This window comes from Cyclopterus lumpus, chromosome 4 (genome assembly GCF_009769545.1).
Source record: "Cyclopterus lumpus isolate fCycLum1 chromosome 4, fCycLum1.pri, whole genome shotgun sequence".
In the NCBI taxonomy this organism is placed as follows: Eukaryota; Metazoa; Chordata; class Actinopteri; order Perciformes; family Cyclopteridae; genus Cyclopterus; species Cyclopterus lumpus.
Window position 1 is genome coordinate 12091936 of NC_046969.1, and position 23199 is coordinate 12115134.

General features: G+C 37.9%; 1 protein-coding gene across 1 annotated transcript in view; it reads right to left on the bottom strand.

The window, feature by feature from the left end:
* Nucleotides 1-23184, bottom strand: part of jak1 (Janus kinase 1) — a 25599-nt gene extending 2415 nt beyond the window's left edge. The window contains exons 1-21 of the mRNA XM_034530111.1: nt 22829-23184; nt 19737-19948; nt 19218-19341; nt 17492-17636; nt 16769-16932; nt 16211-16479; nt 15440-15555; nt 14489-14671; nt 13670-13827; nt 13150-13264; nt 12101-12299; nt 6369-6478; nt 5612-5764; nt 5362-5449; nt 5144-5271; nt 4827-4965; nt 2904-3055; nt 2664-2814; nt 1763-1851; nt 1163-1355; nt 1-78 (exon numbers count right to left, since the gene is read on the bottom strand). The exon at nt 1-78 is cut by the window's left edge and continues 47 nt beyond it. Coding sequence (XP_034386002.1) covers nt 1-78; nt 1163-1355; nt 1763-1851; nt 2664-2814; nt 2904-3055; nt 4827-4965; nt 5144-5271; nt 5362-5449; nt 5612-5764; nt 6369-6478; nt 12101-12299; nt 13150-13264; nt 13670-13827; nt 14489-14671; nt 15440-15555; nt 16211-16479; nt 16769-16932; nt 17492-17636; nt 19218-19341; nt 19737-19941 — 2959 coding nt within the window. The 5' untranslated portion in view covers nt 19942-19948; nt 22829-23184. The remainder of the gene's footprint in view (nt 79-1162; nt 1356-1762; nt 1852-2663; nt 2815-2903; nt 3056-4826; nt 4966-5143; nt 5272-5361; nt 5450-5611; nt 5765-6368; nt 6479-12100; nt 12300-13149; nt 13265-13669; nt 13828-14488; nt 14672-15439; nt 15556-16210; nt 16480-16768; nt 16933-17491; nt 17637-19217; nt 19342-19736; nt 19949-22828) is intronic.
* Between the last annotated feature and the right edge of the window lie 15 nt (nt 23185-23199).

The window sequence follows — 23199 nt, forward strand, 5'->3', positions numbered from 1 at the left end:
TGCTTTTGTTTCTGGGTAGATAGTCTTTCAAACTGCCCAGTGGAAGGTACTCCATGATCAGCTTGATGGCCTGACCACCTACACACAGTTGTTGACATAAATGCAATCAGAGGCAGATACAAATTCATCAGCAGAAATTGTGCTTTAATAGACAAGAGACATTGTGTGTGTTGTGATATGCATGCTAACCACAGTTTGAGCCTCTCATGTATTACCACTAAGGTTGGGTATCAGTACTCAATCAATCATTCAAACTTTACCTATATAGCGCAATTCATACATAAAATGGAAATCAAGGCGCTGGATAAAAAGAGTTAAAAATACCTTTATAAAAAGGTATAGAACAACATAAGTCAACAAAGTGGTATCAAAACGTATTTTGCCCACTGTGGCATATGATAAAAATGGTTCTGGCATTTTACGAAACTCAATACTTCCACTCACATGATGGGTATTGAATAGAATAGACAAAAATGCCTAATTAACATGACATTCAAGTCACAGAGCCAAGTGTCCAGAGGCCGTTTAACAACACAAAGGGGTAGCAACTTTTAAATTGCTTTTTTTTTGTGCTGTGGATGGAATATATTGTCCACACCTTCATACCAATGGTAAGTGTTTTAAAGATAGTTAGAGTTGAAGATTGACATTTTATTATTTTTGGAAAGACTGGATGCTGAAGTCTGTGACTAATGTAATGGTAGTACACGAGAGGCCCACGCTGGGGCAATATACATGTATGTTTATTTGGGTTCAGTGTACATTTTGGATCTCTGAGTAAAAATACAATCCTATCACTGAAATGCCGGCCTAGAATTTGAACATTCAACTTTATGACACTAGGCTACATATTAAGTGAAACCTGCCTTGAAAGGCCACACACATTTGTGCATAAGATTCTCTAGAATGAACATTATAGTGCTTACTAGCGTCTGCAACTACAATTTAGAGGCTGCAAAGATTCTTACCCGGCTGACATTTATTTATTATGCTTTTATTTTGAACCGCTTCATTTCTGGTTGAATATACAAGTAAAGATGGTTGGTCATGTGCCTTTTCATGCACAAAGAGCACAGGTCCAACAACACACACATGGGGGGTGCCTGCAACTGAATATACAAATGAATAATGTTTGTGTTTATTTCTGTGCATGCACTCTTACCTTCTTCTTGGCAGATGCCCTTGTATTTGACAATGTTTTCATGGTAGAGTGCCTTCAGGATGTTGATCTCACACGAGAGGTTGTTGCTCTGCCCATCCCGGTTGTTAGGCTTTAGGAATTTCACTGCCACCAGCTCACCTGTTTTATCTCCCCGAGGATCATAGCGACACAGCTCCACCTTTCCAAAGTGGCCCTACATGAGGAACATGTGAGAAGTGTAAGTTGTTGGGATGTTAATAAAACAAGAACCAGGCTACTTCCTGTGTGGGACCAGTTGTTTCTCATTATCGCCCATACTCCTTAAGTTCTGCATCTGAATTGCTTATCTTTGGTCTCCCTACAGCTCGTTTTAGGTTATGAAGAATCACAAGAATGATTATACTCCAGGTGGCAGTTAAACAAAAATAATACGCTAATGTCAACCGTAAAAAAGCCCATACATACCAAACTACTACTAGGTAATTATAGATTTAATGCAACATATTTACCAATGCATGTAAACTAAATGGCCAAGTGGTTTTACTTGCAAATTTAATAGTCAGTTTGATTATTCTTTGAAACAGTAAAATCAGATAAAAAAACACAAATTAATCAGTTTACCTCTCCCAGATCTCTGATCTTCTTTAGGAATCTCTTTTCAAACATAGTTGGGTCCACCTCTGGTGTAGGCTGGGGTTCAATAGATGGGTCTGGGAGATGGAAAAATAAACATTTTCATTAAACATGCTGGGTGAAACTTGTCTTTTATTCAACATAGGCACACTTGCGTAATAGGAAGTCTATTGTGGTTGGCAGTGTTCACCAAACACCAAAAACTTTCTGTGGTTATGTAACTGTTTCCGTGCCTGGTTTAAAGACTACTTTTAGTTTGAACATTTTTAACTCAAGCACGGCACATTCTGTATCACCATTAACAATAATTGCAAATAGTTTATTTAATAAAAACTGCATTTTCAAACCTTTTTAGGTGCCATTTATTGTAGATTGATATTCTAGTTGAGGTGATGTTGTTGCTGTCTTGAGATTTTAATATAAGGTCAATGAAGTAAGACACTTTAAGTAAGATTGACTGCAGTATCCATTTCTGTCCAGAAGGTGGAAGAACAGAGTCTATTATGTTGCCATGGGGCCCAGCTGAGGGGCAGATCAGTGATAATGCACCCAGTGAACTTCCTCATGAACATCTGAGTTGAGTAAACATCTCTCTCTCTCTATCTCTATCTCTATCTCTCTCGCTCTCTCTTTCTTTCTTTACATTGTTGTTGCTGCTATACAAAACATGCAAAACATCATATACCAACTGTAGATAACGGCTTTTCATTTTTTAACCTGCACCTGCTTTTAGTCCATTATGTTCAGGATTAACATGCCTGGGAAACAAATTAAGGCAAGAAAACTGCGTACGTGCAGATAATATTTAGATAATATTTGCACCCACCCCATTATGTGAAAACACCCAACATTGTATAATATACAGTGCACACAATACCCTCATACATACTTTTTTCCTCCAGCATGTCTATGTCTCTGACAATAGCCCTGAAGAAAGGTCTCTTCTTGGGGTCGTAGGTCATGCAGTGGGTCATCAGTTCAGCCAGCTCTTTGCAGTCCGGGGTGGCCAGTTGGCACTCAGTTTCATAAAACCTCTCCCTCTGCTCAGCACAAAGACACACATATGAATAAGGAGGTTCATGTATGATTATATACATCGTCACACCAAGTCTTTGTGTGCGCCCTCTACCTCTGTGAGTTTCTTGTCTTTAAGGGGGACATCTCCATCATAGCAGATCTCCCACAGGGTGGTACCAAAGCCCCACTTGTCAGCTGCGACGCTGAGTGAAGACGCGCTCTTTACACACTCTGGAGCGATCCATGGGATGCGATGCACACACTCTGCAGAGGCAAACAAAGTCAGCTTGAGCAACAGTGATGATGCCCTCAAAGGAAGTATTGTCCATGTAAGATGTGATAATGAGAACGGTTCCTCAGATATTACCATGTGTGATTCACTGACTTAATATGTTTAACAAGTGAAGAAAACATTGATCTCCAATTGACTGAAACATCATAATTGACTGACAACATTATAACCATACTTGCCTTGTCCTCAGCTAGATGTAACAATCGATCCTTCTAATTTTGTTATGTAATATTGTTATTTCTCTATATATATGGCATCAATTGAATGTCTGTCTGTCCTTGAAAATGAATACTTCCTATGTTGCTCTTTTCCATCAAAGGGTTTTGTGTAGTTTTTACATATATATTGATCCACATCATTGGTCTGAGGATAATGAGTAATGTATGTTATTGACACTATGATTAATATCATTACTTTGACCAAATGCTAATATCATATCTATGCCTAAAACTTAAAGCACCATTTAGAAGTAATTGTTAGAGCATGATCTTGTGGATCTGAGCCAACATACTCTCACCATGCTACAATAACAGGAACTAACAATGTGACTGGACGGGTATCTGGCTTAAAAATGTGAACTGAATGGATCCACTGAATCTAAAAAGGCTTTGGCTTCGGATGGCTGAAATATAGTCCGACTGGAAGACAGGCTAACTGATTGGCTGACCTCCACGAGCTGAGGGGTGTGTGTTAGTAAGTGCATGCAGCTCAGACTGGAACACAGGACTGACTGGAGGGAAAGAGGAGGAGGACTAAAGAGGAGAAGAAGCAGTGGAGGGGCTGCATGGAGTGAAGGGGGAAGATGGAGAAAAAAACGATAGCAGGGAAGGGGATAATTGAGAGTAAGAAAAAGTGAAAAAAGAAAGACAGTAATGAATGGATATGAGAGCAATCAGAGATTGCTGGGAAGAAGGGAAGAGCCCTCCCAGTGGGTTTCTCAGCACTTTACCCACTATGTGTTCAATCAAATCTATAAACAAGGACATCACATCGATGTGTAACTGGAAGACCTATTATTCTGCAAAGTGAAGGAAGCAGAAGAAGAAATGTAAAGATTTCTGGGAACAAAAAGGGAGGGAGTAGCATTCCCAGGGGCGTGCTGCAATCAAGATTTGCAAAGAAATATTTCTAGTTTGTCCAGTGGTTTGCAGATCCTTCTGAGCACGCACACTGTGGTCTATTACGCAACTTTCAGCTTTTACAGACAAACAGAAACATGAGGCGGCTATTGAGGGGAACTATGCAGTCTGAGAAATGTACTTATTATCGTGCCATTTTCTGCTCAACGCAGATTTTGCTTTTACAAAACATTTACAAATTACAGTCTGAGAGGGAGTCTGCGCGATGCAATGTCTATGGATTATGGGACAAATTTTAATTATATTGCTGATAACCTCTGCTTGATTGGAAGCTCGATCGGAAATCCAATTCAGACAGGGCAGTGCAAAGGCGAAGCAACATCATTATCATCATCATCATCAGACTCTCAGCCTGGCAGACGAGCTCCAATGTGTTCCTGCATAAGGTTTACATGCAGTTGTGGTATTTGATGTGTTCTCATTCTGGTTTTATTGTCATTTACAGCTGACTGGGTAAGAGGAAGTTATTCTGAAATTTTCCATGGCAGCTATTTTGTAACCATCTAGATTTCACTTTCAGTAACCCAGAGAGAGAGAAAGAGAACGAAAGGGTGAGAGAAAAAGAGGGCAAGAGAGCGAGTTCATGGGTTTACTTTGTACTCACCCTCTCTGGTGAGTACTGTGATTGGTATTCCTGGGTCACTGAGCTTGATGAAGGGCCCTCCTTTATGTGTGTCCAGTCCATCTCTGGCAAGCAGAATGTTTTTGGCACACACAAAGCCATGGACCAGCTTTTTGTCCTCCTAAAGAGACAGAGACACACACGCAGTCACACACACAGTCGCACAGTAACACATGCACACCTATTAGTCCAAAAACAGGAGGGCAAATCTAAAGATTGTGTTGATAAAAACATGGTGCAGGTAATCCCAAGGATGCATACAACACTTGTTTGTGTGTATATGTGTTTTCCTGTCTCACCAAGTAGCTGAGAGCTGAGGCCAGCTGCTTGGCCACCTGGAACTTCCACGGTGTGCTGAGTGGGCTCTGCTGTCTCCTCATAAATAAGTCCAGTGGTCCTGGCTGGACAAACTCTTCAACCATGATATCTGTTCCACACAAACACATAGAGACAAAAAGGTGTATGAAACAGCCCAACACTCTCATAAACATGCACACAGTACTTAAAATGCACTTACTTTCCTGGTGGCGGACACACACTCCATACAGCAGCACAATGTGTTTATGAGACACTTGTCGCATCATGCTGGCTGTTTCAAAGAAGGCCTGTCAACAAAAGACAAACATGACTCAATGCATAAACGTTTATGAACTGGTAATATTTAGAAACAGTTTGCTGCTAATAAGTAATACGTCTCAGTATGGTTAGATGTTACAGAATGGTCCTTTATAATAACAGGATGTGCAAGATATGTGATTGTGTCTCACCAGGGAGATGTCCCTGTGTCCGGAGCCCAGCACCTTCAGGACCACCTTGACCTCCTGGAAGGATGAGTAACCTGCGTCCTCCTCCTCCTCACTCTTCACCCTCAGTGTGCCTGAGAATATGTTGGTTCTTGTGCCCAGTCCAAGGTGCTCCTCCTGGTTAACACAACAGGAAAACTAAATTGTTACACACAGTATACAAACGCCTACAAGAACAAAGCTTCCGGAACTTTTGTTAAATACATTTTAGGTCTCAAGACAAAGTCTTACTTAAAGTTTGTTTATTCCATGTGTGCAGAGGGTAAGACCCTCTTCTAAAAGATTAAATCAGTTGTTAAGAGCATACATTAATCTGTGTGGATTAATGCAAATAGGGGGGTAAGCATACCTTCTGAAATAACGTGGCACCTGGCCTGCAATAGCGCTACACCTTCAGCTGTTTGGAGGTTGACTGTAGTATGTTTTGAGGCTGTACTTTATTGCATCATATTAAAAGGTGTTTCTATATATTTTTTTGTTTTAATGGAATTTACTATTGAGGGAGACAATAAAAGTATTTTCCAATAATTGATCACCCTTATTTACATATATAACATGTGGCACACAGTACGCTTAACCTGTATTGTCAATAAATAGGTCTACAATCACTTTGCAAACTTTGTAATACAACATATGGACTTACATGTTCTACAGGCATCCATTATAAGCACTGCATTACCATCATAACATTGTGGCTAGACACAAAGATGAGAGGGTGTACCTGTTCAATCTCTTCCTTGAGAATGCGATGGAAGCTAAGCTGACTCTCCTGCATGGGTGTCTGAGTGGCAGGCGCTCTATCTTTAGTGACCACCAGCAGGTTAGAAACCTCTGCAAAACAAACAAATGCACACATTTAAAAAAGGACCATACCAGGGTTTTTGTACAAAGTTTTGCATCCTACAAAGCATTGCCATTTTTATAAAGAAATGTTCAAAGGTATGATAGTGTTTTAGATTCTTCTCTGTTAAAATCAAGCTGCAGAGACTTAACAAATGTTTGTTTGATAATCCCGCAATAAGAATGGTGTGTCTGCTTCTGTTGTTGTCACGGTCATGTTATTGTAACACTGTCGAAAGTGTAGATTGTTTCGAATAGTCTGCAATGCATTTATTCACTCAACCAGAAAAGAACATGTTTTACATGTGGTAAAAAAAAAGCTCTCAATAACTACGTCTATGTGGCAATGATGTGGACAGCTATCTAGGTCGGATTGCCAAACTGATTCAGTTTATTCTTGTATATACACAGCGCTTTGTGTGGGAGGATAAAGCAAAACATGTTATTTGTGCCTGTTACCGTACTATACGTGCATGTATGTCTGCATGCGTGTTTCTGTGGGTGTCTCGTGTTGTGACAAAACCAGCGCACTGTGGTTTATGGGGGGAGAGAGAGAAAGAGAGAGGGAATCTTCACTCAATCAGCATCACCGTACATTTACCGTCTGTAAAATGCAATCTGAGTTTTTATGCAAAACCCAAATACAACCATGCACCCACGTGTTTCACTGCACCCACTCCTTAACCCCTTGACCTTATAATAGACTAACACTCAGCCAACATGGTCTTATTCAGACCATTTATGTGAAAAATTCAGCTGCACACAATTGCCCAAACCATGTGGTCCTTCTCTCACACATCTGCCATTAAATACTTACTGTATATTATTTTCACAACAGTGTAAAATCATGCATAGACCCAAAACACTAGTAAAAGTAAATTGTTTGTATCCTATTCTCGGGATGTTGGGATGCCAGAGTGGCAACAAGGTTGTTGAAAACAATAACAGCACTTCAGTCTCATAGTCAAGCCTTATGATAATAACAAAAAACAGCTCAACACATCCATGCACACATGGCTCCACCTTTTCCTGAGCGAAGTAAATACAAGAATGCTAGTTTAGCTCCGGAAACCCACATTTACAACTTTCTTCCTCCCTGACACCATTTCACACAGACACACATTGTTTATGCCAGCTTCAGTTAACCTCAGTCAGCAAGGACCGACAACACACACACACACACACACACACACACGCACACACGCACACACGCACACGCACACACACACCCAGCTGTAATGTAGCATAACAGAAAATAGTGCAGATTTTATTGTGTGAGATTGCTAGATGCCAGAGCAAGAAGGATTTTTAGTCTGATGTAGCATTTATCTGTGGACACTGCAGACTAGAAAAAACAGTGTTTTACTTTGTTGTTGCATCTCGCAATGAGGACCTTAAGAGTCAAAGTATCAATTAACCTTAGCCAAGGGATATTTTCTTTTCACAACCACCATAATAGGCAGATTTCTCATTTATAATAAATCGAGGGTGCACATGCTGCAGGAAGGTTAGAAAACATGTTGCCACACTGTCCTGATAGCCTTTATATGGAAGATAATTCAATTCAATAATGAAGCGACTTGCTATTTATTCGGTGTGGCTATGCGAAGCACATAGAGCCTTTCTGCAGCAAGCCACACTGCATGTTCTCCTGCGGGCTTATTAATCCGTATTTTTATTATTCTTCCGCCAGAACTTTGGACCACTAGCAATCCCAAAGCGTACATCGCAAATGCGTAAAAATACATAAAAATGTGCGGCCTGATCGGGAATCGTGTGCTATGACTTTTCTAAGAGTTCGGACCGGCGCTTAGCCCCCAAAACGCCAAAAAACGGCGAGAAATAACCCCATTCACTTGATTCAGCGCTAATCAACGCTAATCTTTGTGCCCACACTGTGTCTCCATACATTAAGGTAGATACATAATTTAAAGTTTAAAACGTTAACAAAAGGATGGAGCTTATTTGCCCAATTGGACATTTTTTCATACCTAGCACAGTTTAGACGGAATCTCGGGTTTCAGAAGATTTCCGGGCTGTTTCAGAGTTTATAATGGGAGTGGATGGCACGGAATGTTCAGATTCAGAGTGACAGAGACAACTGCTAGAGTATGAGGGAGCAACCGAAAGTCCTAAAAAAATAAAACGTATTAAGTCTCACAATGTTCACTCTTTTTACACCAATTATGGATAAAAGTCCACCTCTCTGCCCCATCCAACTCCTTTCTAAAACCGAGCCACATTTTCTTTTTTGAAAGAAGTGAGAGCACTTTGTGAATTAAACCGTCATACACCCAAAAACACATTTAAGGACACGTAAACGTTAATAAAAGCCTTAAGCCTCTCCTAACGTCCACACGTTATGGTTTTCTGTGAAATTCCACATTTTGACAGGTTCTTTTTCATGAAATATCCAGCTTAGTCAGACACACAGTTGCTTCAAATGAGCTAATCAGGGCAGCTTAAATGTAACTTAAAATGTAATGTAACTGTAAATTAAAATGTAACTGTAACTTAAAATGTAACTAACTTTAAATGTAACTGTAACTTAAAATGTAACTGTAAATTAAAATGTAACTAACTTTAAATGTAACTTAAAATGTAACTGTAACTTTAAATGTAACTGTAACATTAAATGTAACTAACTTTAAATGTAAATAACTTTAAATGAAACTGTAACTTTAAATGTAACGTTAAATGTAACTGTAACTTTAAATGTAACTTTAATGTAACTTTAATGTACCTAACTTTAAATGTAACTAAATGCAACTGTAACTTTAAATGTAACTTTAAATGTAACTGTAACTTTAAATGTAACTGTAACTTGAAATGTAACTTTAAATGTAACTGTAACTTTAAATGTAAATGTAACTTGAAATGTAACTGTAAGTTTAAATGCAACTGTAACTTGAAATGTAACTTGAAATGTAAATGTAACTTGAAATGTAACTGTAAGTTTAAATGCAACTGTAACTTAAAATGTAACTTGAAATGTAACTGTAACTTGAAATGTAACTTGAAATGTAACCAACTTTAAATGTAACTATAACTTTAAATGTAACTGTAACTTTAAATATAATTAACTTTAAATGAAACTAACTTGAAATGTAACTTTAAATGTAACTGTAACTTAAAATGTAACTGTAAATTAAAATGTAACTAACTTTAAATGTAACTTAAAATGTAACTGTAACTTTAAATGTAACTGTAACTTGAAATGTAACTAACATTAAATGTAACTAACTTTAAATGTAAATAACTTTAAATGAAACTAACTTTAAATGTAACTTGAAATGTAACTGTAACTTAAAATGTAACTTAAAATGTAACGTTAAATGTAACGTTAAATGTAACGTTAAATGTAACGTTAAATGTAACTGTAACTTTAAATGTAACTTTAATGTAACTAACTTAAAATGTAACTAACTTTAAGTGTAACTAAATGCAACTGTAACTTTAAATGTAACTTTAAATGTAACTAACTTAAAATGTAACTGTAACTTTAAAAGTAACTAACTTTAAATGTAACTGTAACTTGAAATGTAACTAACTTGAAATGTAACTTGAAATGTAACTGTAACTTTAAATGCAACTGTAACTTGAAATGTAACTAACTTAAAATGTAACTTGAAATGTAACTTGAAATGTAACCAACTTTAAATGTAACTAACTTTAAATGTAACTGTAACTTTAAATATAATTAACTTTAAATGAAACTAACTTTAAATGTAACTGTAAATGTAACTGTAACTTAAATGTAACTAAATGCAACTGTAACTTTAAATGTAACTAACTTAAAATGTAACTGTAACTTTAAATGTAACTAACTTTAAATGTAACTATAACTTAAAATGTAACTTTAAATGTAAATTTAATGTAACTGTAACTTTAAATGTAACTTTAAATGCAACTGTAACTTGAAATGTAACTTTAAATGCAACTGTAACTTTAAATGCAACTGTAACTTGAAATGTAACTTTAAATGCAACTGTAACTTTAAATGTAACTAACTTGAAATGTAACTTTAAATGTAACCAACTTGAAATGTAGCTGTAACTTTAAATGTGACTAAATTAAAATGTAACTAACTTTAAATGTAACTAACTTTAAATGTAACTAACTTAAAATGTAACTTTAAATGTAACTGTAACTTTAAATATAACTTGAAATGTAACTAACTTGAAATGTAACTGTAACTTTAAATGTGAATGTAACTTTAAATGTAACTATAACTTGAAATGTAACTGTAACTTTAAATATAACTAACTTTAAATGAAACTATAACTTAAAATGTAACTAACTAAGTGTAACTAAATGCAACTGTAACTTTAAATGTAACTGTAAATTAAAATGTAACTAACTTGAAATGTAACTAACTTGAAATGTAACTAACTTAAAAAGTAACTTGAAATGTAACTTGAAATGTAACTGTAACTTGAAATGTAACTGTAACTTGAAATGTAACTAACTTAAAATGTAACTAACTTGAAATGTAACTAACTTGAAATGTAACTTTAAATGTAACTGTAACTTAAAATGTAACTTGAAATGTAACTTGAAATGTAACTGTAACTTGAAATGTAACTAACTTGAAATGTAACTGTAACTTGAAATGTAACTTGAAATGTAACTAACTTTAAATTTAACTAACTTGAAATGTAACTTTAAAGCCACGTGCACGAACGGCAACGTGTGTTTGTGTCTTTATAGAGAGATCAGAGGAGAAACAGCTTCAGAGTTGCTCGGGTTACATTTACTCCACAAAGATAACAAATATATCAGCGCGTTCGGCTCAGTATTTCCTCTCTATTGATAATACTATTTTGGTGATACAGGGTTTTAAATGGTTTGCGAAATTTTCTAGTTAATGAATACAATTATTTGAAAGCGCACTCGTCCTCACATTTCAAAGTGTCTGTTGTAACATTGGCATATATGAAATTCTTGCTGTTATTATCATACGTTCATTCTGGGTTCTCTTCTATCCCCTCATGCACACATCTCACCAGTCCTTTATTACATACATCACACTATTTACCACAAATACTTAAAATATTTTTTTTGACCCCAACATTATTGCAGAAAACTGACAAATTGATTTTTTTCTCTTGTGATTCAAAAATTGCCTTTATACTCCATGTGAGTTGTCCACACTTCATACATACTGATTTATATTAGTCGTATCTTCTAAAAACTCTGCGCATTGTGAATCGTTTGATAGATATTTATTTGAAACATGGCTGGGCTTTTTTTACAATTAATTTTTTTATGTTGTTAGTATAGTATTAGGAGTATTGGTACATTCTGTGTAATTTTTACAATCAGCCTTTTTACAGTACATTAATTAAAGTTCCTAAAAAGCATGGCTTAGAATGAAGCCTTTTCTTACTAAGTGAATTTGTAGTACTGTGGGTCAGTGGTTAGAAGGTCCGTCTTTCAATCAGGGGGTTGGCGGTTCAATCCCTGCCCTAGTCGATGTGTCCTTGAGCACAACACTTAACCCTGAATTGCTCCCTGTAGCTGTATCTACGGTGTATGAATGTAACATAATTGTAAGTCGCTTTGGATAAAAGCGTCAGCTAAATGACATGACTGTCGCAGGATTAAGTTTACCTCTCGGCTGTGGAGGGCAGCAGCGCAGCAACTGGAACTGAAGGTTGTCGGTGCGAAGGCTTTGGCCCTCCAGGTGCTCCAGCAGCTCAACCAGAGTGGCTCGAAACGTCTCAGTGCCATACAGGCGGAACCCATTGGAGGCCACCTCAATCTGGAAGTTCTTATACTGACACACAGGACGAGACTCTCTCAGGTCGATCTGAATGCACAGAGAGAGAGAGAGAGAAACAGATTGAATAGGGAATAGTACATTAAATGGGGAGGAGATAGTGGGAGTGCAAGGAAACATTTTTAATGAAAAAAAGCTAATGTCAATATCTTAGAAATAATATAAAACAGAGGAATTTTTTTGAAATCATATCTATACAGTTTGCTTCTATTTCTTTGTCTAAAAAGGTTTATATAGTTATATTAAAGCTTTGCAGACATATACAAAAACCACAGAAAAGTGTCACTACTATATTATTGTCAGGCTGCACAACCAGCTGAGCTCCCAGTAGACCACAAAACACTTAAAAACACTGCAATCACTTCACTCCAACCGGTGCAATATTAATATCAATACACTGTGGAAATAGACATATTTCTTCTGCCTGTGTGTATATATTATTGTATATATTATTCAGTTACCGTAGATTATTTCCAGTTTTATTTCCTGTTTACTGCCTTCTGTTTATATAGCACTTGTTTTGATTTTACTATGTCTTGTGTGCACTTTACCCCGTTTGCTGCTGTAATCCTGTAAATGTTCCCACAGCGGGACCAATAAAAGGTTTTCTTATCTTATACTAACTTTTATTCAGCGCAGATTACAGAGTAGTTCAGCATTCTGAATGTGCGTGCTCCAGCCTGTATTCAAATACAAAACAAGCCAACAATATTTGTGTTGGTGCTTCGGAGTGTCTGTGTGTGTGGCATGCCCTCTGGTTTGTGAATAACCTACACAGAACCTTTCCAGTACATCACTGGCATGCTAGACATTACCGTACGCTTTGAAGACATGGACAGATTGCAGTTTCCTAAAAAACAAATGAATAAGTCTACACTACCTCATTGCAGACCACAGTGATGATAATGTATTCGTAATCAGTGCAGCTCCAGCGCAGGATGTAGGTGCCCTCCTCATTGCCTTCCTGACGCAGCTTGTGGATGGCATACTCCGTGCTGGGGAAGGGAAAGCGCAATGAATGGGAGCAGTAATAATGCCATCACTTGCCTGTGTGCGTGCGTCCATGAGTAGGGTTTTCAGAATTTTACAAAGATGGACAAGTTTTTAAAAAAATATTTTAGAAACAGGTGTCTTAAAATCTACATTCGAGTAAATATTTTATGCACATAAATATGAGATACAAGTTTGGAGATCATTACAATTATGGCATTTTGCCGGTAACACTTGTCGCCTTCTTGCTTCTGTACAGTATTACATTTAGTTTGTATGCCTTCTGGCACATCGGATGTAGCTTTCCCGTCATCTGTGGTGTCTCACATGGGTATAAACAACTGTGTTTTTTGAGGAAACAGGCACATGCGTATATACACATTTAAACCAATAAAACTGCCAGTACAAACCAGATGGGTCCGTGGCAGCCGTTATTTATGTTGTGCACCACTGAAGCAGGGGCCACCTCCTTGCACAGGAAGTGGTGGGCATCCACCGTCAGCCTGAAGTACCCATCCACAAGAGCTGCAAAGGACAGAGCCTCACCCCTAGAGGCCATATGCAACTCCTGAAAAGAGAAGAGACGGGGAGAGAGAGGAGGAGGGAGGGAAGAGGTGAGGATCACAGTAGGAGCTATTATAAAGCCACAACACTCCAGAGGGCTATCTAAAAGAGCTGTGATGCAATATAAAAAACACAATAATTAATAATAATTAAATAATTAATGTCACGGCTAATAGCATGTCGCAAGAGGTAGGCTCTGCTTCAACTTTATGTAAATCGAAAACAAATGTTGCACAAAGGGTACTTTCACACCTGTAGCTCGGTTCATTTGCTCAGGACCAAGGGAAGACAGGATACGTCATGGTCACATTAACCTCTTGAGTAAATAGGAAGTTACATAAACTGACAGGTAACTCGTTGACAGACAGCGATTGTCTTCCAGCATCTATCATTGTTACAAAAACGATTTTCTTAAACAGGACCATGGAATCTTAAAAAAAACGATTTGGGAAAATCGTTTTTGGAACAATGATTGTAAATCCTTATGTTAATTAGCAATAGATGAGGATGTTGACTATTAATCTGTAAAACTATAAGCAGGTTTCAGAGCAAATATCTGAATATATGTTGGAAACATTACACAAAATTGAATACAGCTGGGGTAATTAAAACGGGTGACTTGGGGACAATGTCGAGATCAGTGCTCTTTGATGCGTTTGCCTCACCATTCTCTTGTTGTCCTGTTTGGAGATGGTGACCGTCGCCTCTTTGATGACCGTGTGTGTGATCTCATGGAAGTCACAGAACACCACCCAGCCTTCATTCACTGCGATCTTTTTGTCATTTTTCTGTTTTCCATCCAACTTGTTCTTCTTTGACTTGCCCTTTTCTTTGCCGATCCCAGTTGACTATTTAAAAAGATATACAAACACATGTGTACAAACAATTTATAAAAGAAAAAGTATTTTTCAAATGTCAAATAGTGTCATAAAAAAAATACTGCAATGAACATTGCAAGGTTGTTCATCACATTTAAACTTGTTATCTCAAGCAGTAATTAAGAAATACTGTGACAAAATAAAGACAACTGCACTGCTCTTCTCAAGTAATTCTGCCTGTCATAATCAAAATAATAGGAAATGTGTCCACTTCCATTCTGTGTAAATAAAAAATAAACCTCAACTTGATTCCTTTGTTGATTGGACACAATTAGCAACCGAGCACTAAAACATTTTTTTTGTAAAATACTAATATTATAAGACTATAGGGAATTGGAACTTTTGACTTGATTCAATGACTTTGTATTGAGTTTAACATACTTTACATTTTGTGAGTACTTTCTTTTTCATACTTCTTAACTTGTTCTGGTATCAGTAAGGTGGTGACTGCATTCATTTTTATTTTAAATCATAATCTTTCATATATAAACATTTATTTTGCTACTCAACAGGGAGTTAATTATATTTATTAGGCAATATCTTTTATGTAAAGAGAAGTTTATTGTTTCTACAGAAACAAGAGTAGTACAAATTGCCATAGCACATAGATAACATTGAAAGATAAAAGAAGAAGTACAGTAAAAAATAAAATGATTATATAACGTTTAACAGTTTTTCTGAAACTAGGGGTCCTCATCTCTTTAACACACTGTCTTGTTCACACACAGTTCCACTCACTGTAGCAGGCTTCTTCCTCCAGGAAATGCCAGTGGTGCCAGTAACCAGGACATGCATGTCATGGCTAGTCTTCATGTTCAGACTTTGGTTCTGCTCTTGGCTCTGGTTAGAGAAGCCTAGAAACAGGAAGCAAACATAGCAGCAGTTACACATGCAGCAGCTTTAGAGCACAATGACTATAGACAAATCCATCATTGGAAAAATACTCAGACGTTAGTTAATTGGTTTCTCAATATTGTTCTTCGAAAACTCTTGCCAGGAGAAAAGTAAAGCCCGGAAAAATGTCTAATTGGCTACTGTATGTTTACTCTGATCTTAATCATGCTGCATTTGTGGTTGACATCACACATTGGTTGGAATCATCCAGGGTGTGGCCTACTCTGTAATAAGTGGGTTAATGTGACATGTTCTGGTTCCTTTTGGTTTTCACCCACAATGTTTTAGGTATATTTATTTGGATTTTTAATATAAGATCTTTTAGAAACACACCAAACTAACACATAACCACTATAATCCAATTCAGCTGATTCAACTATTGCAAAGGGACTATTTTATTCCTGTCATGCTTAATATTTTATTAATAATAATAATAATAATAATTAAAAAATCAGCAATACAGCAATCTTTCTCTCTCTTAAGACAGTTCATTTACAGTTATTACATCAACTCCCACGAGGATTAAAAACTATATCTCAAACAAAAACCCCACTGAGCTGTTGACTGAGAACTACATCCTAGAAGTATCCCTTCATAATCTTCCTGAATTCTTACCATAGTAACCTCCATTGCAGACATCCCCTTCCTGCATGACACTGAGCGAGATGGGCTCAAACAGCTCGCTGCCCAGGCTGCTTATCAGGCCCTCCAGAGTGGCCAGGTATTTGATCTTCAGGTCGTACAGCGTGATTTTGCTGTCCTTCATTGTGCGGTGTTTGAATTCACTGAGGAATTTCTTAAAGACGTTGTTGATGCGGATGCGTGTCAGGACGTTGCGCTGCTTAATGTTGCGGTTCAGTGACTCTGGGATGAAACGTTTGTAGCTAGGGGGATCAAGATAGAAAGATAGATATTTATGAACAATCCCTCTCAGTATGTACTTCCTATGCTTTGTGCTTTTGAAGGTAAGAAAATGGAATGTGTGACTTCTGCATGTGGGCTAAGCACTTATCAGATATGGGACACTTGGAACAAGGAAGTACATTACAAATAAATATGCAACATGGCATTGGAAAGGTGTGGCCACTATCATCCTTGAATGGGGTTGTTATATTAACATCTTAATCAAAAGGTAGCACCATCCAAACTTTGTTATGAAACCAAATGTTTTACCTGATTTCATGGGAAACAGTGGGAGAGGTCGTATCCATGTTTGTGGTATAGTGAGTGATAGCAAGCACAGCCATGCCCAAGCACTCATTTTCTATCTCGTGTTGCTCTGCCTCCGAGTGGGACACCCTCAGTGGAGCCACGCCTGTCTGAAAGTCATACTGGCTCTGTGCAACAAAAAAACATATTTATGTATTTTTTTATATATATATATATATATATATATATATATATATATATATATATATATATATATATACACACACACGAACACACATGAACACTTGGAAATATACTGGGATTTGGCTCTTTAAGTGGCACAAAGATCCTGTCAAGATGACAAAATATAGAGAGACTAATTTACCAAATATTCTTATATTTTGGAGCACTGACAATTGAGTTACAACTTTTCCCTGTCTTTTTATATTTGAATTAATTGTAGAATTGTATTTACAATAGCTCTCAATTAAACTGAACTGTGTGCTGTTCCTGGTATTGTTGCATTTCCTCCCAGTTGTTGATGTTTTGAAACTCAACTGTGAGCTGTGACATTGGTGCTTTTAAATCACAATGCACTTCCAAAGGAAGAAATAACAAATGCAAATATATTTCAATGTTTTTGGTGGAGCCCAATCTTTTTAAATATATATTCCACATGGGAAACAATGCCTAAAACACTCAAATGACAATATAAATAAGGTAATTAGTAATTAGTATTTTTTTCACCTGGGCAAACAGGTAGTTAAGAGAGGCAGCATCCAGTAGGGGAGTTCCTTCTGGTGTGTTCTGTCCTCCTCTGAGTTTACTGATGCAGTGTCTCCAAACGGGAGACTCTCCTTCAGTGGTCCCATGCCAGTTTCTGAAATAAAACCTGATCGGGGAGGGAAAAAAACTATTTAACAAAATGAATACATGGTTTGCATGCAAGAAGGTGTGCATGCTTTGACACAATCAGTGGCATCACAAAATATAAGGAACTCACTACTAGGTTTTGAAATGATTCCTTGAAGGGAAGAAGGATGTTAGTTCTCTATACATAACAAAGTAAACCAAGAGTTTGAATTGATGGGAGGCCGGCCTTTGGTGAAACACATACCTGCCAGCAGTGGAATTTCAAAATGAAAATATGAGCTTTATACATAAACTTTGTGTGTGTGTGTGTGTGTGTGTGTGCAGAGCAACAATACAACATTAAATGGTCTATCGCCACCTGTATTATATGCAGTGTTTAAAGTGTTGAAATGTCCATGAATAACATTTGCCCATTTTCCTCCTTTTGTCATCACCACTCTCACACAACGTGTTTTCTTTCCTTTTAGGTTTTGCCTTTTTCCTGTTTTCTCTGAAATAAAGCAATTTTCAGCTAGCCTGTGCTTTTCAGTGGATATATATCATCTCCGTCTGTTCTGAGTCATGGACGCCCGTTAATACCATTTTAAGACCAACAGCAGACATGGGCCAGTGTGCAGGGGAACAGGTCATTCAAATGAGAAAAGCAGCACTATAAGCATGCTAGCACACTAAAATAAGATATCAAACAAGGTAAACATTATACCTTCTAAACATCAGCATGTTGCATTACCATTGTAAGCACATTAGCATGCTTATGATTGCTGTATCAAAGAACAGCCTCACAAACCTGTCCATACTGGTGTATGTGTGTGCGTGTTTATGCTCCAGATCGTGCATGTATCCAGACATGACCACATACCCGGCCTTGTTTAGCAGACTGCACTACAGAACAAAGCAAAACTACATCTACACATAGCACACACCACAGTAAGGCTATATGCACACTCGCTTTCCTCTCCAGCAGCTACTGTCAAAGCAGAGCACGGAGAAAGAGGAAATGTCATTGACACCACAGTCATGCAGCGCCCTAACCCTAACCCTTATTTTCTACACTATATACAAATATACCTGACTTTATTCTCTGAACGTTCCACACATTGTTTTGGCACACGTCTGGATGGCAGCAGGATCAAAAAAAAAGTATCCTTGGTATCCACCTTGCCATGTCTCTCAGCTCATGGTAGAACTCTATATTCACATTCAGTCCTCCCACACTCCAATTTGGACACGCCCTTAACACTTTCAAAGGGAGGCAAGCAGGAAGCATCTTGATCCAAAATGGATTCTTTCAACATGGAGGGACAGCACTTCAAACACACACATTTCAACCACTAGAATCCCAGAATTCATCCTTTGGTCCTTACCCAGAGCTCCTGGACCAAATATGTTGGTTGGAATGTAGATCAAATGGTAAATAAAAAGTGTGGCCTTCACGCCAGGTTCCCTCATCACTACCAGTGGTACCTCACCTACCACATTATACTTGAACTCCGTCACTAAAGGCAGCAACTTGCAAACACTTTGAAGGGAATACTTTAGAGTTTTCTGATAGATCATCATGACCTCGATCTCATAATATTCAACGTCAATGTAGTCTTACCTCATGCGATAGTGCAACTTGACACTGGTTTCATCCGTGATCTTGAACTCATAGTTGGGAGGGTACCACATGCTAGTTGTCTCATCATACAGGGCAAATAGGTTATGGCACAAGGGAGAGATTGCTGAAAAGGGGAAAGGAGATGAACAAAAAAAGATTAATATTCAGACCAGTTATTGGATTGCGAGGAGGGCAGATGTGCACAGAAACAATGCAAAAAATGCAATGAATCACTTTAATTTATTGTGCGTGTAATTACACTAAAACTGAGTGTAGAGAGTGAGTCTGTGACCATAACCGTGCAAAAGTGTAATTTAGGAGGCACTGCATTATTTACACAATGGTATCATGTGTACTATTACCATGATATCAATATGACGTTTTTTTAATATCACGGATATTGTCAATACCCATTTATTGCGACACTCCTGATTGGGCTACATGAATAAAATTGAGTTGACTTGACTACCAGCTGCTCACTACTACTAACAAGAAGTAGCCAACTGGTCAGTCACTCACAGCATTTCTTGGCAGCATCCACGCAGAGCTCCAACGCGGTGTAGCAGCCCTTGAAGTACTCCAGCTGGTGCACCTCCGGTGTGTAAAAGTGGATCTCCAGGCCCCAAGTGGAAGTAGGAGAAGAGGAGAGTTGGGCCCTCTTACTGGACCTCCTCATCTTTCCACAGAGCTGCCTGCTCAACTCCATCACCCACAGATTTGGCATTCAGACACTGAATAAGTGAAGGTAAAAAAATAGAAATTGGAGAGTCAGTGGGGATGTTAGATTCAACTTGTTGGCTTTCTTAATTTGTACACCAAAGTAAGCTTTACCTTTAATTCAATACAAGTAGTTGCTACAAAGTGACAATAATAACACATACATTTTCAATGATAAACCTATGAAAAGCTTTTGAAACCAAGTTCACAACCATGAGCGTCCCTGCCTTATATTATTATCTTCACTCTGAGGAAATGGCTGATCACTGTGTAGTTAACATAACCAATCAAGTGTTTTAAAGGTGAAGGTGTTACAGTAAGTACTTATGATCGTGAGCTCAGCAAACCACAGCAGAGAGTTCAAAGACACATATCAATGCAGTGCGGAGAAACAAGACAAACACGTTGATGATGTCTCCCTCTAAGTGCGAGTGAAATGACGCCAGCCTCTAAACTGAGCTGATGACATCAACATGGAGGACAGATTGCTGCTGCACAGGGGCTGCGATCGCTCTGGGCTTCAGTAGCATGGCAACAGCAGCTGCTGTGAGTCCTTGTGTTGACAGCATCTACAGGTAAATGCAGCAGCATAACTAGAAAGTCATGCACATAGGAGTCTAAAATAAAATAAAAACAGGAGAAAAGAGGACAAAGAGACATGTAGAGAGACAACACAGTGAGTAACAGACAGACGGAGAGTTGAGTGATAGTTCATCTGTTTTATTGCTGTCATATATCACTTGTTGTAACGCTCGTTACCTTCATATTCAGCTGACAAATAAATTCGATTAAATTACTGTCCTTGGACTGAGAATTAGTCTATCCTGCTTAACCCATTCTGTTTAATGCTAAGCTTAAACTGATCATAGATAAATCAACTACCGAGCTAAGCTTGCTTTTATATATATTTCATATAATATTGTGTTTCTTATCTATTACAGATGAATTTCTTGAGAAGAGTCATTACCTCTTTCCAGTGAGTGAGTTATTCAAAAAATGTGGACAGACAATGGGGCTGCTAAAGCAATAACGTCCCAGAGGCTTCTTGGTTATTACATGCAAAGGTCAAGAAAGTGAAACATCTGATGTTCATTGATGTTAAATATCAGGTTACTGAGGGAAATATGAAAAGATGGGCCTATTATTTTCTTCAACTGCAATAAACCTCAAAGCGGAGCTCAAACTACTATTTTTGAACACTATCCTCTATCAAAGTACATTAACAATGTCAAGATTGTTAATCAATTTTTGCACAATTATAATTACTCAACAATCATTTTAGTTTACCATGAAGCATTTTAAAAGGTAAATTCCTTTGGCTAATTTCAAAAGCCACAGCCTGTTTGAAGAAAGAAATTACCTCATCTCAAAGTCAATTTTGTATAAAATAAATTTTAAAAAATAGGTGTAAATAGCAAACTCCAATTACTGTCTCATGGTTGTATGTCTCCGCAAAGCAGTCAATTAACAGTTTATATCCGATTGTCATCATTTCATAATTTTATCCAATTAGACATTTGTGTTAAATGTTCATAATTAGCTAATTATTATTATTATTATTGAGTTATGGCCCAAAACAGTGACTGTTGAGCACCAAATTATAATTGGTTCATCCTTTATTCCAAGTGGATGCTTGTGCCAGATGTAAAGAAATTCTGTCCAGGTGTTTCTGAGATATTACATTCACAAGAATGTGAAGGACGGATGGACAACCTGAAAATGTGATGCCACTGAACAATTAAGTCTTCAACTCGTTCATTCTGATTCCAATAAAATGCTCAAACGTTTATTTGTATTTGTATTTGTTATGTAGTGAGGTGTGGTAAGACCATGAACTCTGTGTTTGAGAGTGTGCGCGTGTGCGTGTGTGCGTGTGTGCGGGTGTGCGGGTGTATGCGTGTGTTGGGCCCCGGAAAAGGCAAATACAGCATTTCATGATCAATTCATCTGAGTATTTTCTTAATTAATCAATTCACTGTCTGGTCGAAAAATGAAGAAGAATATAAAGAAGGGAAAAAAGGCATAACACGATTCCAAGGTCTTCAAAATGTCAAACAATCCAACAGAAGGAGAATAACAAAAAACAGTAAATAATCCCATTTGAGATGACGGAACCAGTTAAATCCCTTGTCAAAATTATTGTGTTACATTTTTTGATTATGGAATAAAGAATGAATCAACCAATCGTCACAACTCAAATTATAGGAGTGGGACACAAAGGTGACACCTTTTCCTGTTGTCTTAATGAGTTACATGTCAGTTATCAATAAAAACCTAGGCCGAAGCATTTGATTGAAATCCATCTTCGCAGTTATGGAGCCGGTGGTGTCCTGGTCCAAGATCAGAACTAACAGTAGGTTTCACTTTCCTTGCACACAATAAATGAATATGGACGGCTGGAAGTGAGGTTTGGTTTAAGGCGTATCTAATCCATTAGACTTCAATCCAATAATAGAATAGCCGTGAAACACAGACTGACCATGTCAAAATGTTTATCTAGAACTTGTCTTGAAATAGTGTCAAACTTTTGTTTACAGTAGTAAGCCCTAGCTAGTTGTATTGGATTGCATCATATTATAGGATATATATAGTTCTCACTCTGTTGGACATGATTAATTAGATTAGTTACATCTTAAATCACACTGTCAATCATCCGATTTATCTGCCCGTCCAGCGCCGTTGACGACGGGATAGAGTCTCCTCGTCGAGACGTTACGTTAGCTCGTTAGCTAGCTAGTTGCCGTAGTCGCCTCAGATGGGCAAAGCAAACGAACAACAGTGGGTTTTCCCCGCGTGACAACACCGGGGAAAGACGGCAAGCAACGCGGGTGTGTTGAACCGAGCAGAAGACTCCACGGGGACGCGCAATACGCGGTTAACTGGCATGGACTCACCTCACGAGCTTAGCCAGACAGCTGGCAAGTTACTTCCGTTTCGTTCGGTACATTAGACGCCTGGGCCAAGTTGTAGCTCCTCTCTAGGCTGGTTTTAAGTTACGCTATCGTTTGTCTCGGCTTCTTGATTCTAAAACTTCCAAGAAAAATATCCAGTATCCAAAGGGAGCGAAATATCAGATAAATCCCTCAGAAATTGTTGGTGGTTGGTAGTTTGATCAAAGACGCAATCCTCCTCCGTTCTCGCTCACCCTTCCTGACAAGTAACAACCCCTTTCCCGAAAACTACGTCATGACCCTCTGTAAGATTCGGAAGCTGGTTGGCTGTTTAGCCCGTCGCTCAAGATCCGACTTTAACCCTTTACTGGACT